At 43.7% G+C, this 13,764-nt stretch overlaps 1 protein-coding gene across 2 annotated transcripts in view; it reads left to right on the top strand.

Annotated features, from left to right (window-relative positions):
* Positions 1 to 2,780: 2,780 nt before the first annotated feature.
* Positions 2,781 to 13,764, top strand: part of CCND2 (cyclin D2) — a 60,070-nt gene continuing 49,086 nt past the window's right edge. The window contains exons 1-3 of one of the 2 annotated variants that reach the window (XM_040439320.1): positions 2,781 to 3,312; positions 5,243 to 5,458; positions 10,634 to 10,793. In XM_040439320.1, the coding sequence (XP_040295254.1) occupies positions 3,118 to 3,312; positions 5,243 to 5,458; positions 10,634 to 10,793 (571 nt within the window). In that variant the 5' untranslated portion in view covers positions 2,781 to 3,117. Of the gene's footprint in view, positions 3,313 to 3,981; positions 4,464 to 5,242; positions 5,459 to 10,633; positions 10,794 to 13,764 lie in introns of those variants that run through there. The other variant, XM_040439329.1, reaches the window with a different exon arrangement.

Here is a 13,764-nt window from a genome sequence, read left to right as displayed (position 1 = left end):
GTTGTAGTTCCACAACATGTGGAGGGCCACAGGCTAGGATTACTGCTTTATAGCTTGTTTTCCCATTCACTTTCTACTTTTCCAGCCACCCCCAGGTTTTGGATTCTGTCTTTGTTATTCGCCTCCAAAGTGACTATATCCACATATGACGGGTCTGCCACAGATTTTCCGTGGTGGAAAATCCCCTGTGCGTCTGACGTAATGCTGTGGAGACTTGGTTGCAGGACTCATAAATACTGTGGGTTTGGAAATCTGCAGCATTAATTGACATGCAGTGGATTTAACATCTGCAGGTCAGGTTATGTGCAGGCGCAATTGCGGATTCAAATCTGCAATGCAAAATCCACAGCAATATGCGACATGTTGAACATACCCTAGAGGGGCTCAAAAATAACCCAGAACATGTTGGTATTTGATCTCAAGGCTGTATTTTGCTGCATTTTTCCTCATTTTGTATTTTAGTGGCATTTTTGGCACCTGCATTTTGTGGTACGTTTTTTGTTGCAAAAACACAAGGTCCAGATGTTAGCTGAAGGTCTATGGGAAATATGAAATGCAGGACACACAAGTGTTTTTTGCCTAGTGACGTTTTTTCCTGTTTGGTTGTTGCTTTGCTGATTTTTGATATGCTGCCGTCTTTCAGAAGCAGTAATGTTTTTGTTTTGTTTTTCACGCTTTTTTTCCCATTTCTTCAAAAGGGAAAAGATACCTGGAAAAAAATGTCATCCAGACATTTGGTTTGACAAAAATGGCACCAAAAAAAACACCATTAAAAACGCATTCGGTGTGGAAAAAAACACAAGCTCCTTTTATGGCTGTCAAAAAATGGTAGACCAAATTTTTTGTATATGGGCCTTAAGGGTGCAACAACATGGTGCGGTCATGTCACCGCGCTGCAGTGGAGTACTGCGCAGCTGTATGGGTGCAGCGAGATCTAGTTAAACACTTTTTATGGTCACCTGACCGTTAACAATGCAGACTGGCTAAACTCTACAGCTACACACTAATCTGGTCTACTATTTCTTGAAAACCATAAAAGGTGCTTGTGTTTTTTTTTTTTTCCATACCACCTACATTTTTTATGGGGGTTTTTTTGTGATGTTTTTGTCAAACCAAATGTCAATTTTTTCCAGCAGGTTTTCCTTTGCTTTTTTTTTCCCCACCTGTGCATAGGTTGTGTAGCCAAGCCTCCTTCCAGTGAATACTGCAATACCAGGCACCACCTATGCACAAGAGTGGCGCTATCTCTGCACAAGCGCTGCGGAATATGTTGGTGCTATATAAATAGCATTTGATTATTGTGATTAAAGTAGATCCTTTTTTTTAAAACTCAGACAACCCCTTTTAGTTATATTCAGAGTTCGGCTACATGGCAATCTAGGTCGCACAACCCCTGACGTGTCCAAGGATCACACTTTAGCGGAGCTAGCATAGAAAAAAAAATCAACTCTACTGGATTTTTTTTGCGATTCTGGGGTCGTGGCAAACGTGAGTCACACTGCAGCCCCATTCATGCTTGTGCTAGCACCGCTGGACTGTGATCCTTGGGCAGGACACGTGTATGACCATGATCGCCGTGTGGCGACTGAAAATCCGTACTATTCATCTTAATGGGGCTTGCAGAAATCCATGTCCTTGCTGCTCCAGTCACAAATTTTCTGCTGCATGTCAAGGTGCCCTTATGAGTATAACGTACCTAATGCATGATAAAGGACTCATGCACACAACCTTTTTTTTTCTCTGTTTATGGGCCGTTTTTTGCGTTCCGTATACGGTCTGTATATGGAACGATTCATTCCAATGGGTCCGCAAAAAAAGAAATGTACTCCTTATGCATTCCGTTTCCGTATTTCCGTTCCTTTGCATAATAGAACATGTCCTATTATTGCCCGCAAATCAATGGGTCCGCAAAAAAAACGGAACACATACGGAAATGCATCCGTATTTCTTCCGTATCCGTTCCGTTTTTGTGGAACCATCTATTGAAAATGTTATGCCCAGCCCAATTTTTTCTATGTAATTACTGTATATGCCATACGGAAAAACGGAACAGAAATGGAAACAAAAAAAACGGAACAACGGATCTGTGAAAAACGGACCGCAAAACACTGAAAAAGCCATACGGTTGTGTGCAATAGGCCAAAGTCAGTAGGGGGAGATTTATCAAACTGGTGTAAAGTAGAACTGGCTTAGTTGCCCATAGCAACCAATCAGATTTCACCTTTCACTTTCCAAAGGAGCTCTGAAAAATGAAAGGTGGAATCTGGTTGCTATGGGCAACTAAGCCAGTTTTCTTTTGCACTATTTTTGATAAATCTCCCCCCAGTAAATAGCAATGTCCAGCTACGGCTGGGGCTGCACGTATGTTGTGCGACAAAAATCCAAAATTTTTTTTGTAATGATAGTCAATGGTGTCGCACTATGACACGTGAATACAACAGTCATGCAAAAATCGAACTTCATGGATTTTTTGCGACCATCATGTCAGTCGCCACGTGCGACACCATTGACTATCGTTATAAAAATATAAAAAAATGTTGCGCAACGTGTCAGCCTAAAATCTAATGCTTGCTTGCGTGAAAAATGGCCAATGAAAGACTGATCATTTGGAAGTGGCCATGTGCATATCTGTGGGATAGTTTCCTGTGGAGTGCACCTATGTGTAGGTCTAGAGGCCAGGCATCAGCTGCCTTCACCTCCTCCAGCTACACCCCCTTCCTTTGCAGGAGCTTTATAAGCTTGCACCTCTCACAAGGAGTTTTCTCTTTGTTGCATGCACTTGATAACACCTCCAGTGACTTAATTACCTCCATTTTTCCTAGAGCCAGGACGGGGAGGGCCTAGGAGCAGAGCTGTCATGTGTGCCCTGAACGAGGGCCTCCTGCTTTCTTGCTAGCTAGGAGTGGAGAGAGAGAGAGGAAAAAAAAAAACCTTAAAAAGTCTGGCCAGCTGCTGTTCTACATAATAACACCAAGTGGCTGGGCCAGCCCCAGTGCGAGCTGCGTCACTGTGCAGCGAGCTGGGAGCCTGGGAACACAGACAGACCCCTGTGCAGTGCAGCCACCAGGACCCCCAGCTCCTTGCTCTGCACCCACTGGATCTACAACATTGGGAGCCATGGAGCTGCTCTGCTCCGAGGTGGATACTGTCCGCAGGGCTCAGACTGACCCCACGCTGCTCTTTGATGACCGGGTCCTGCAGAACCTTCTAACCGTGGAGGAGAGGTATCTGCCCCAGTGCTCCTACTTCAAGTGTGTCCAGAAGGACATCCAGCCCTTCATGAGGAAGATGGTGGCCACCTGGATGCTGGAGGTTGGTGGAGTCACGAAAGCGAACTTTGGAGTCTGTCTAGTAGAGGGGTGCAGACCTGGCCCAGCTGGTGGGCACTACCCCCTCTGCGATGTTGGGGAGTCTGCTGGTGCCCACGTATGCACACAGGCTGCATGGCACTTTGCGCCATGTTGGCTGCACTAGTCCTTGCAGCCTGTCCCGCACATGGTCCCCCCTCGGCCGTTGAATCTTTGATGCTTAGAAAGTGGGAGATCTCCCTCTCTGCTCTGGTGGTCCCCCCCTGTTTGCCTGGGGGGCGCAGGGAGGAGGGGGGTCTGTCTAGGCAAAGGAAGGGATTGGGCTTCTGTCCTGCAATGTCATTCACGGTCTCTCCCCGGAAGAATGGGGTTCACATGAGGGGGGGGGGGGTCCTGCTATTGTGGACTAGAAGTTGCAGCCCCCCCTGTACCCCCATTTCTCTGAAGCAATCGTTAAGCCCCCCCCTCCTTTTCCGCCTGGCTGGTGTGCAGCTGCATGAATGTGGCACTCCGGAACTGGAAGGACTTGTGCTTTCTGACTGTGGGGAAGGGGGTCTTTTCAGCCTTGGGGGGGGGGGGGGGGGGTCGTGTGAATACTGGGGGTGCACTGTTGTGTGTGTATATTTCTATATGGGTCATCTATTGCATTGAGAACCAGGGTCCAACCTCCCAGCTGGGGAAGGCATCAATATGGCGTTCTGGCACTTGAAGGGTTAACAGTGGCTCAATGTGGGGGTGTCTGACGACCACTGTGGGGGGCTGTTATACAAATATTGGGGTGCATTTCGTTTCTGTAAATGGATGTGTCCTATCCTCTAGAGGCAGGAGGTTGCAGTTCCAAGTTCGGTTTCTAATATGTATCCCCCCTTTTCTGCTTATAATTTGGGGGTGACCCCTAACACCCCCCTGTGTACCCCCCGATAGTCATGCCTCACATACTTTATTCCCCTCTCCTCCTTCATTAACAGAACGATCCCAGCCCTCCTCTCCCCCCCTCCCTCCTGCAGCAGCCATGCTCTGCTCAGCCCTGGGACCTCCTGCACCCCTTTCGTCGGTGGGTTTGACCCCCAAAACATGGTCCCAGGCTTCCCTCAATTGTCGGGAAAGATGCAGGGGGGTCTGATCTTGCTGTCTCCGCAAAAAGCGGGCGCCTGGGTATTTTTTAAGTATTTTTAAATATTTTTTGAAAAAATGACGAAATCAGAAATTGTCCCAATGTCTGGGGTGGAGTGTGACCTGAATCTATGGCTCCTCTCTGCCTCATGGTCAGGGGTGCAGGGGGATGTGGAGCTCCCACCCCGAGACCCCCTCATCGGGACCCTCATCATGTGGTCGGTCATTGTAATAAAAAGGCTGCAATTAAATGCCATTTTAAAGTGCATTACTTAACCCTGTCCCTCCCTCTTCTCTCTCTCTGTCTCCGTTTCCTCCATTTTCTCTGGACCTTTCCTTTTAAACCTCTAACCCAAACTCCCCTCTGTAATTTATTAAAACTCCCCAATTTCTACCCCTTCCCCACTTATCCCCCCAATTGCTCCTTTTCATTAGAATTCCATTTCATGCCGTCATTTCTGTGCCCCTCCATTCTGCTTGCCTGCTAATTTGTTTTTTTATTCTATTGTGTAATATTTTAACTTCATTTCATTATTTCTATTTTTTTTCCAATTAAACACCTTTTTCTAATTTTTTATTATTTTTTGCCTTTTTTTCATTTTCATCTTAAAATGTTCCTTCTGTCCTCTCTGCTGTTTTAATACTTTTGATTAATATTTATGTCCCCATTTCCTTTTTTTTTAATCAATTCTACCCCCGTCCATGTTTCTTTTCCCCCTTTCCCCTTCCCTATTTCTTTGTGCCCCCCTCAATCTTACTTTACCCCCCCCCCTTTTTTTTTTTTCCCCTCCCTCACTTTTTTTTTTTTTTTTTTTGTACAGGTCTGTGAAGAGCAGAAGTGTGAGGAGGAGGTATTCCCATTGGCAATGAACTATCTGGACAGGTTTTTAGCTGTTATTCCCACCAGAAAATGTCACCTGCAACTCCTGGGGGCTGTCTGCATGTTCTTAGCATCCAAACTCAAAGAGACTATTCCATTAACTGCAGAGAAACTTTGCATATACACTGACAATTCAATCAAACCCCAAGAGCTGCTGGTAAGCAGCGCCTGTTTCCTAAACTAAATGTTTACAGCCTTTTGTGTTCTTCCATGGGAAAGGTATCTGTATTTTAACACTGATGTTTTTTTTTTTGTTTTTTTACACATTTTTAGAATACATTTCTAAATATAAAATGTAATGAGATTCTTTACTGACCGGTAGGTATATAGACCAATCCAGGTATTCAATGTCGAGTAATAAACGTCAATGAGCACATTTAATTTTAATAGCTATATTTACACTTTTTTTTTTTTTAACATTTATGTGGAAGGCATACTCTCTCATATGGTGACAGGCTGTTCTTTCCTTTTGTGGTATCTGCTGCCACCTAGTGGTGCACAGATTTATTCAGACTTTTTTCTCTTCATGAAAAGGTCGATTATTATTATTTCACATATTTTGGTTAAAAGATTTTAAATAGTGTAGATATTTTTTTTTTGTGTGTATTGTTGGGTTTTTCTAAGTTTTTAGACTTTACAGCGCATTAGAAGCTTTTTTTTTATTTTTTTTTTTTATTTTTATTTTTTGTAGCATTTTAATAAACTGCCTTCCATTATTTTCAACTCTCACTTATAATGGAGAGGCCTGTTGTAAATATACAAATTACATAATTTAGATGTTTTCACCCTACAATGGTAACTGTAGTTTGGTGGGGAGAGTGCGTTTAGATGACATGGTGTCATTGCTTCCCATGGCAACCAATAAGATGCAAAAAATAATTTTTTTGATTCAGTAAATGGTTGCTATGGGCAACTACACTATAGTTTGTCTAAAGTGTTGTATGACTTGGCCATGTATAGTAATCATGTGCTAAGTGTCTTGTAGTAATGGCTGGTGGTGATCTGTTGGGCTGGTACTTTTCAGTCTCTATTACCCTCCGTGCTTAGGTGAAGTGTATATATATAGACTGGTAGATTAATGGCTTCCAGGCACCTTCAGCAGCAGGTGAAGAAAATGTAACCTGAATGCCATCCCTTATTGTTAACACATGCACACGGCCTAGCTGATTGGGTGAGGAGCAGCAACTTTCTCCTCTTAGGGCTCATGCACATGGCCATAGCCGTTTTTGCGGTCTGCAAAACACTGATGCCTGCCGCCATTTTTTTTTTTTTCACTCCTTCACAAATGTCCTTTCTTTGTTTGCAAAACGGACAAGAATGGGACATGTTCTATTTTATGTGGGGCCACAGAACGGAGCAACGGACAGCACCCAGGCATTGAGATGGCCAATGCCGATACTGAGACCATCACTATAAACGCTAAAAGTCGATAAGATATTTAATGGAAATGGATAACTTTTCAATTTTATTTTCTTCTAAAACTACATTGCCAGTGTATAAGGGCCTATGTGCAGTAACTGTAATGACATCCATCGTCGGGTACGACGGGAATGTTCAGTGGTTGGAGAAAAATGGTGACATGCTATCAATTTAAAGGGGGTTTCCAAGACTTTTAAACTGATGACCTATCCTCTGGATAGTAGTAGTGCCGCGGCCTTCTTGCTGCTTTCCCAAGGTCATGTGACATCACGTTCATTGGTCACATGGTCTAGGTGCAGCTCAGCCCCATTGAAGTGAATGAGGCTGAGCTGCGATATCAAACATAGCCACTGTACAATGTTTGACACCGTGATTGCTGAGAGAAGGCCGTAGCGCCCCTGCCCTCTCAAACAATTGATCGGTGGGGGTTCCGGGGGGGGGGCCCCCCCCCCCCCCCCCACCTATCAGATACAGAGTCTAGAAAAACCTGAGGACATTTTGATATTACAGAAGAGCTGAGCAGATTCATATATAGTTTTATGGGAAAAGATTCAGTAAGACTTTTAATTCCTGCTTATTCTGGGCTTTAAAGTCCAGGAGGCGGTCCTAGCTGTCAATCACTGATATCTGTGTATGCACAGTCCTAGAGGGAATGCTGTCAATCACTGGTAGTACCGCCTCCTGGACTTCAAAGCCCAGAATGAGCAGGGATAGACAGTAAAGGAATAAAGTATGGATTGTACTGATATCCCCCCCCTGTAAAACTATATATCGATCTACTCGGCTCCGACAAAATGTTCAACGTGACAGGTACCCTTTGAGCCACAAAACATTCCATAATGACCAAAAACAGCCCAGAAATGCTTTTTTTTTCCTGTCCGTTTCCCATCCTAGACTGTTAACAGCTCATGTAAATGAGCCTTAGGCTTCCATGTATGTATCTGCATTACTAGTTGTAGCAAATCAGCTGTTTGAAGAGGAGGCAGCGTTCCATGCGAGCACCTCATCCTGTACATTACACTACGCTGCTGCTCCACAGGAGACGACGCATAGTGTAAAGACCAGGAATGCAAGCGCTGCCTCCCCGTCAAACAGTTAGGGTCCATTCACACGTCCGTAGTGTATTGCGGATCCGCAATACACCCGGCCAGCACCCCCATAGAAATGCCTATTCTGGTCCGCAATTGTGGACAAGAATAGGACATGTTCTATTTTTTATTTTTTTTCGGAGCCGCGGACCAGAAGATCGGCGGCACGCTCCGTAAATGCGGTTGCGGACAGCACACTGTGTGCTTTCCGCATCCATTCCGTCCCCATAGAGAATGAATGGGTCCCCATAGAGAATTGCGGACATGTGAATGGAGCCTTAATAGGCGGGGGTGCCAGCCGATCAGATATTAATGAACTATCGTGACGATAGGTCATTAATATGTATAGCCGGACAACCCCTTTAAGGCTGCAACTAGGAACTAGCTTTGAACCAGCTGCTGTAAGCTATACTACTATAAACAGCTGATTTTTATCTGTTCATGGGTTGCAAAACACAAAACTGTTAGTGCTTCGCATGCATTTTCCAAGAGCTTTTATCATTTTAATAAATAACTGTGCAATGGAAAAGTCAGAACTCTCAATCAAGTGTCTCCTCCAGACTGTAAAGCGGAGAGCTGGGGAGCTGCGCACTTTAGGGTCAGTTCACACCCGTGCTATTGAAAGTGCCGGATATGGTGTATAACGGACCCCATCGGATCCAGACAGATCCTATTGACTATAATGAGATCCGTTTGGGAGTCTGCTATTTTAGCGGAGAAACAGTCCTGCATGCAGGACTTTTCTCTCCATTGTTTTTGGCGGAATCTGCTTCCCAGCCGCAAAGGCAATCTAAGAGGTGAATCCGCCACCTAGTAGATGGTTATGTTTCTCCCCTGGACTAAAATGCAAATAGCCAACACTGCTCACTGAAAACGGCAGACACAGACCCACATTGTATACTATAGTTGGGAAAACAGAATAATATCACTGCTTGGTGATCACGTTGTGTTTATGGTGTATTAACTGGCGGTGTCGTAGGTCAAATGGATGCCATAGTCAGGACCCCTTTTTTGAGACTTTCATTTAAATTCATATGTGATAAATCTAATGCAAAAGAAAATAAATGCCCATAGCAACTAATTAGGTGTCAACTTTTTTTTTTTTTTTTTTAGAGGGCCTTTATGGGGTTGTATCATCTGGGACTTTGATGGCATATCACTAGGATATGCCATCAAAGTCAGATGGGCATGGGTCTCAGAGGTGGCACCCATCTCTAAAATGAGCCTCTGAAAGTGAAGGAGAGCGCACTGCTATTTTTGACACTGAGAAGTAGAGTGCTCTATTTCTATGGGACTGCCAGAAATATTCGGGCCAGGGCTCACCTATTTTTGGAACTCCCATAGAAATGAATGGAGGGGGACTGCCACCAGTGGTGGAGGATATGCCACCAATGTCTCAGATGAGACAACCCATTGAAAGAAATGAGAGATGCAATCTAATTGGTTGCTATGGGCAACTGCTTCAGTTTTCTATTGTGCTAATTTTAATAAATCTCAATCAATGGGTTTCATGCAGCCATAATCCCCTAGAGCAGTGTCCAGATCTTAAAGGGAACGTCCCATTTGTTTCATGCTACTCTAGCCATTTCAAAGGACTATGTTCAACCTGAAACACAGTGGCATTTTGGAGAAATCATTTGGGGTCATGTATCAAACTGGTGTAAAGTATAACCGGCAACCAGATTCCACCTCTAATTTTCCAAAAGAGCTGTCAAAAATGAAGGGTGAAATCTGATTGGAAGCTATGAGCAACTAAGCAAATTCTACTTTGCACCAGGTAAATGACCCCAATTGTTTAAAAAAAAGAACAACAAAAAAAACCGGCTTCTGCCCACCTAGTTAGACTCCAATGTATACTCTCTCCATCGAGCTGAGCTGTGTAGAGAGAAGCTGGAGGGTGCCCAGCAATTAAAAATAAAAATAAAATCTGCTTTATCTGGGTACCTGTCAGTAGTTTATACCTAAGCACATCTAGGTATCTTCTGTAGACTGATAGACTTCTCATGGTTTCTCCTTGAAACTAGACCTGGACACATGGTCCAGCTTCCGAGAGAGAGCTAAATATGGGGTATATGGTGGTTGGAGTTCTGGCTAATAGGCTTATCTAGGAAGGATGTGTCCTTTTTCACTAGCTGTTTATAGACTTGTGGTCACCGGACTCTCCCGTTCAACATCAGACACCTGCAGGTGTGAAAGAACCAGGCACTCTACAATGGTCCATATCCAGTGGTCCTCACACTGTGTTTTGCACTGCATTGCTTAGAGTTAGTATATGATGTTGCTGTATCATACAAGTAAACCTTGTATCACTCTGCTTACTCTCCCTGGGAGTCGGGTTCCCACCCTGGACGTATATAAAGGAGAAACTCCCGGAATTTAGATGAAAACTTGTGAGATTTTATTTGGAAATGTGGCTGTATAAATACGGTGTAACGTTTGGGCCTTTATCAAACTGGTGCCGCTGATAAGTTTACGTGCAGAGCTGCGCTGAAGGAATAGGGCCGTTGCAGTTATGAGATGCGCAAGATGTTGCTGTATCGTAGACATGACGTTACAAAGGGCAACTGATGGGTCGGGCCTAATGCTTAGGCCTCTCTATTTTTTTTAGTAGACAAGTCAGTAAACTGATGAACATAAGAAAAATGCTGCCTACAACAGTTTGCTCACATGGGTGCACATAAAGGCGAAAAAAGGCATCACGTGTAGCGGTCAGTTGCTGGAGGCCAGTCTAATAAAGCAAGAAATTGGTACCTCAGTAACATCTTAATGTTCTCACAGAAAATTGGAACGTAAATAAATTAGGATTATTTTTTTTTGGATTCCAGGAGTGGGAACTGGTGGTGCTAGGAAAATTGAAGTGGAACCTTGCTGCCGTCACACCACATGACTTTATTGAACATATATTAAGAAAGCTGCCATTACCTAAAGATAAACTGCTTATGGTCCGGAAGCATGCACAGACATTTATTGCACTCTGTGCCACAGGTAAGCACAGGGAAACTTGTACGTTTTTGCTTGGTAATTTTTCTATAAATTTGGGTTGTCCAGGATGAGAAAAAAAGGTTTGCTTTTCCCAGAAACGGCTCCACTTCTGTCCATAGGTTGTGTTTGGAATTGCAGCTAATCCGTATTCAACAGGATGCAGTAGAAGACCTGAGAAGTGGTAGAAGTCCATGGACAGATGTCACTTTTAAAAAAAAAAAATGTAAATTTTTTTTTTAGTTCTAGAACAACCCTTTAAAAGAAGTATTCAAGTATTCCTTTGTTTAATGAAAAGTTGTACAATTTTCCAATATACTTTCTGTATCAGTTTATTCTTTATTTTTAAAGATCTCTGCTTGCTGTCCTACAGTATAAGGCCTTATGCACACGACCGTAATGTATTTTGCGGTCCACAAAAATTGGATCTGCAAAGAATACGGATGATGTCCGTGTGCATTCCGTATTTTGCGGAACGGGACAGCCGGCCCCTAATAGAACAGTACTATCCTTGTCCGTAATGCGGACAATAATAGGACATGTTCTACTCTTTTGCGGAACGGACATATGAAAACGGAATGCACACGGACCCATTGAAATGAATGGTTCCGTATACGGTCCGCAAAAAAAAAAAAACTGAACTGACACAGAAAGAAAATACGTTTGTGCATGAAGCCTAAACCTTCATTGTTTACTTCCTGTAGATAAAAATCTGCCCTGGTCATGTGATCAGAGCTGTGTCTTTTAACGAACCAGACACCTGTGTGTCCGTCACATGACCAGGACAGATTTTTTAATCCCTGGGAATAAACGATGACTGTTCTATAAATAAATGGCTGCAAGTGGAGATTTTTGAAAACCACTTTAGGCTCCTTTCACATATAATGGTTTGGTGTTTTCTCCAAAACCACATGCTTTTTTTTCACATTACATTCATTTTTAAGGTACCAGTATTTTTTTTAATGTCATTTTTGTGGCTTTAAGTGTGTTTTTTACTATATGCATTTAGGGGTGTGTGTGTGTGTGTGTGTGTGTGTGTGTGTGTGTGTGTGTGTGTGTGTGTGTTTTTTTTTTTTGTTTTTTTTTTTATTTTGAACTGGAAAGTATGTAGCCTGCTTTGTAGTCACTTTCTCTATAGATCTTTTTAACAAAAACCATTGTGAAAAAATGTAATGTAAAAATTACATAAAATGCAGTACACCTTAAAAACATGAGTTTTTGCCCCTGCAAATAATTGCAATCCATGAAGGGGGAAAAGCCATAGTCGGAGCACAACCCTAAAAATGCATGTGTACGCTGTGATTCCTAATTCCCATAGACTTAGATTAACATTTCGAGGCGGCAAGTTGGCAAAAATGACAGATAAAAACTGTGCCTTTTGGGTCTGTTCACACAGCAGAATTTGAGACTCAAAATCTGCTGTGTATACTGCAAGCTAAGCTGCAAACTGACATCTGTCGCGGCTTCAATTGGCGGCTGTCCACACCTTGCGCCAAGAAGGGGCATGTCCTTTCTTGGTGCATTGCTGCCTCCCAAAGAAAACAATAGGAGGCAGATACCACATTGCCACCACTGGAAATTTGGTGCTGTCTGTGTCCAGGGACTAAATCCACAGTGTGAACAGATCCTTAAAGGGAACCTGTCACTGGGATTTTGTGTATAGAGCTGAGGACATGGGCTGCTAGATGGCCGCTAGTACATCCGCAATATCCAGTCCCCATAGCTCTGTGTGCTTTTATTGTGTAAAAAAAACGATTTGATACATATGCAAATTAACCTGACGCATCTCAGGGACAGGACTCATCTCAGGTTAATTTGCATATGTATCAAATAGTTTTTTTAAACAAAAGCACACAGAGCTATGGGGACTGGGTATTGCGGATGTGCTAGTGGCCATCTAGCGACCCATGTCCTCAGCTCTATATCCTGGTGACAGGTTCCCTTTAAGGCCAGAATAACGTGGAGATTTTTGCCGTTTTCTATGCCAAAGTCAGAAGTGGATTTGAAGTTGTGGGAAATGTAAAGGAAAGACTTCTCCTTCCTGTTGGATCTATTTCTGGTTTTGGCTCAATAAACTGCCATGAAAACTGCATATGTGAAACCAGTCTTACTACATTTGTGAGCCAAAGGACCCCCGGTATTGAGACGTGCAGTCTCCCAACCTCTACCAGGTGAGGTGGTCGCCACGTTCTAAAGGGAGGTTAAATGGAGAGCTAGGAGTGCCATTCATGAGTATGGGAGCTATGGAAGCAATCGATATGGATATGTTGGGGAATCGCTGTGTGGCTCATCTGATGTCCATATGCCTTATTAGAACGTGTGGACAGTGGTGGTCTGTGAAGAGCCCCTAAGGCTGGGTTCACACTTGAGTGTTTTACAGCGCGTTCAAACGCGCTGTAAAACGCTCAACACATGAAAACCAATGCTTCCCTATGGCCCTGGTTCTCACTTGAGCGTTTTACAGCGCTGAAAAACGCGCTGTAAAACGCCCTACGCTCAAACAAGTACTTGAGCTTCTTTGGGGCGTTTTACAGCGCGTTTGTGGCCATAGGACATTGCAGTCAATCACACAAACGCGCGTCAAACGCGCGTTTACTATTGCAAAAAACGCGCGTCAAAAACGCGCGTTAAACGCGCATATCAAAGACGCTCAGGTCTGAACCCAGCCTTAGAAGCAGCGTCTCTCGCAGCCGCTACGGGGGAACACATCTTCCGGGCTGTGGCTGGTGTCAGGAGTCAGACCTGTGGTGATCAGTTTTGGAAATATTGGTTTTGGTCCACAACTAAAGATGGCTGCCTTCCTGTTTGTGGATTTGAGGCAAGCTATTGACTTAATGTCAGGAGAATATGATGAAAGGCATCTGACTGCAGCAAATAAATAGCTTACAGAAATTTTATGAGAATGGATAGGTGTGGCGGAGAGAGCGCATATTTCTCTACCACACCTAGAGCTCTTATCCACATATAATACTGAGGT

Source organism: Bufo bufo, chromosome 1 (genome assembly GCF_905171765.1).
Source record: "Bufo bufo chromosome 1, aBufBuf1.1, whole genome shotgun sequence".
Classification (NCBI taxonomy): Eukaryota; Metazoa; Chordata; class Amphibia; order Anura; family Bufonidae; genus Bufo; species Bufo bufo.
This window is presented reverse-complemented; position numbering and strand designations above follow the sequence as displayed.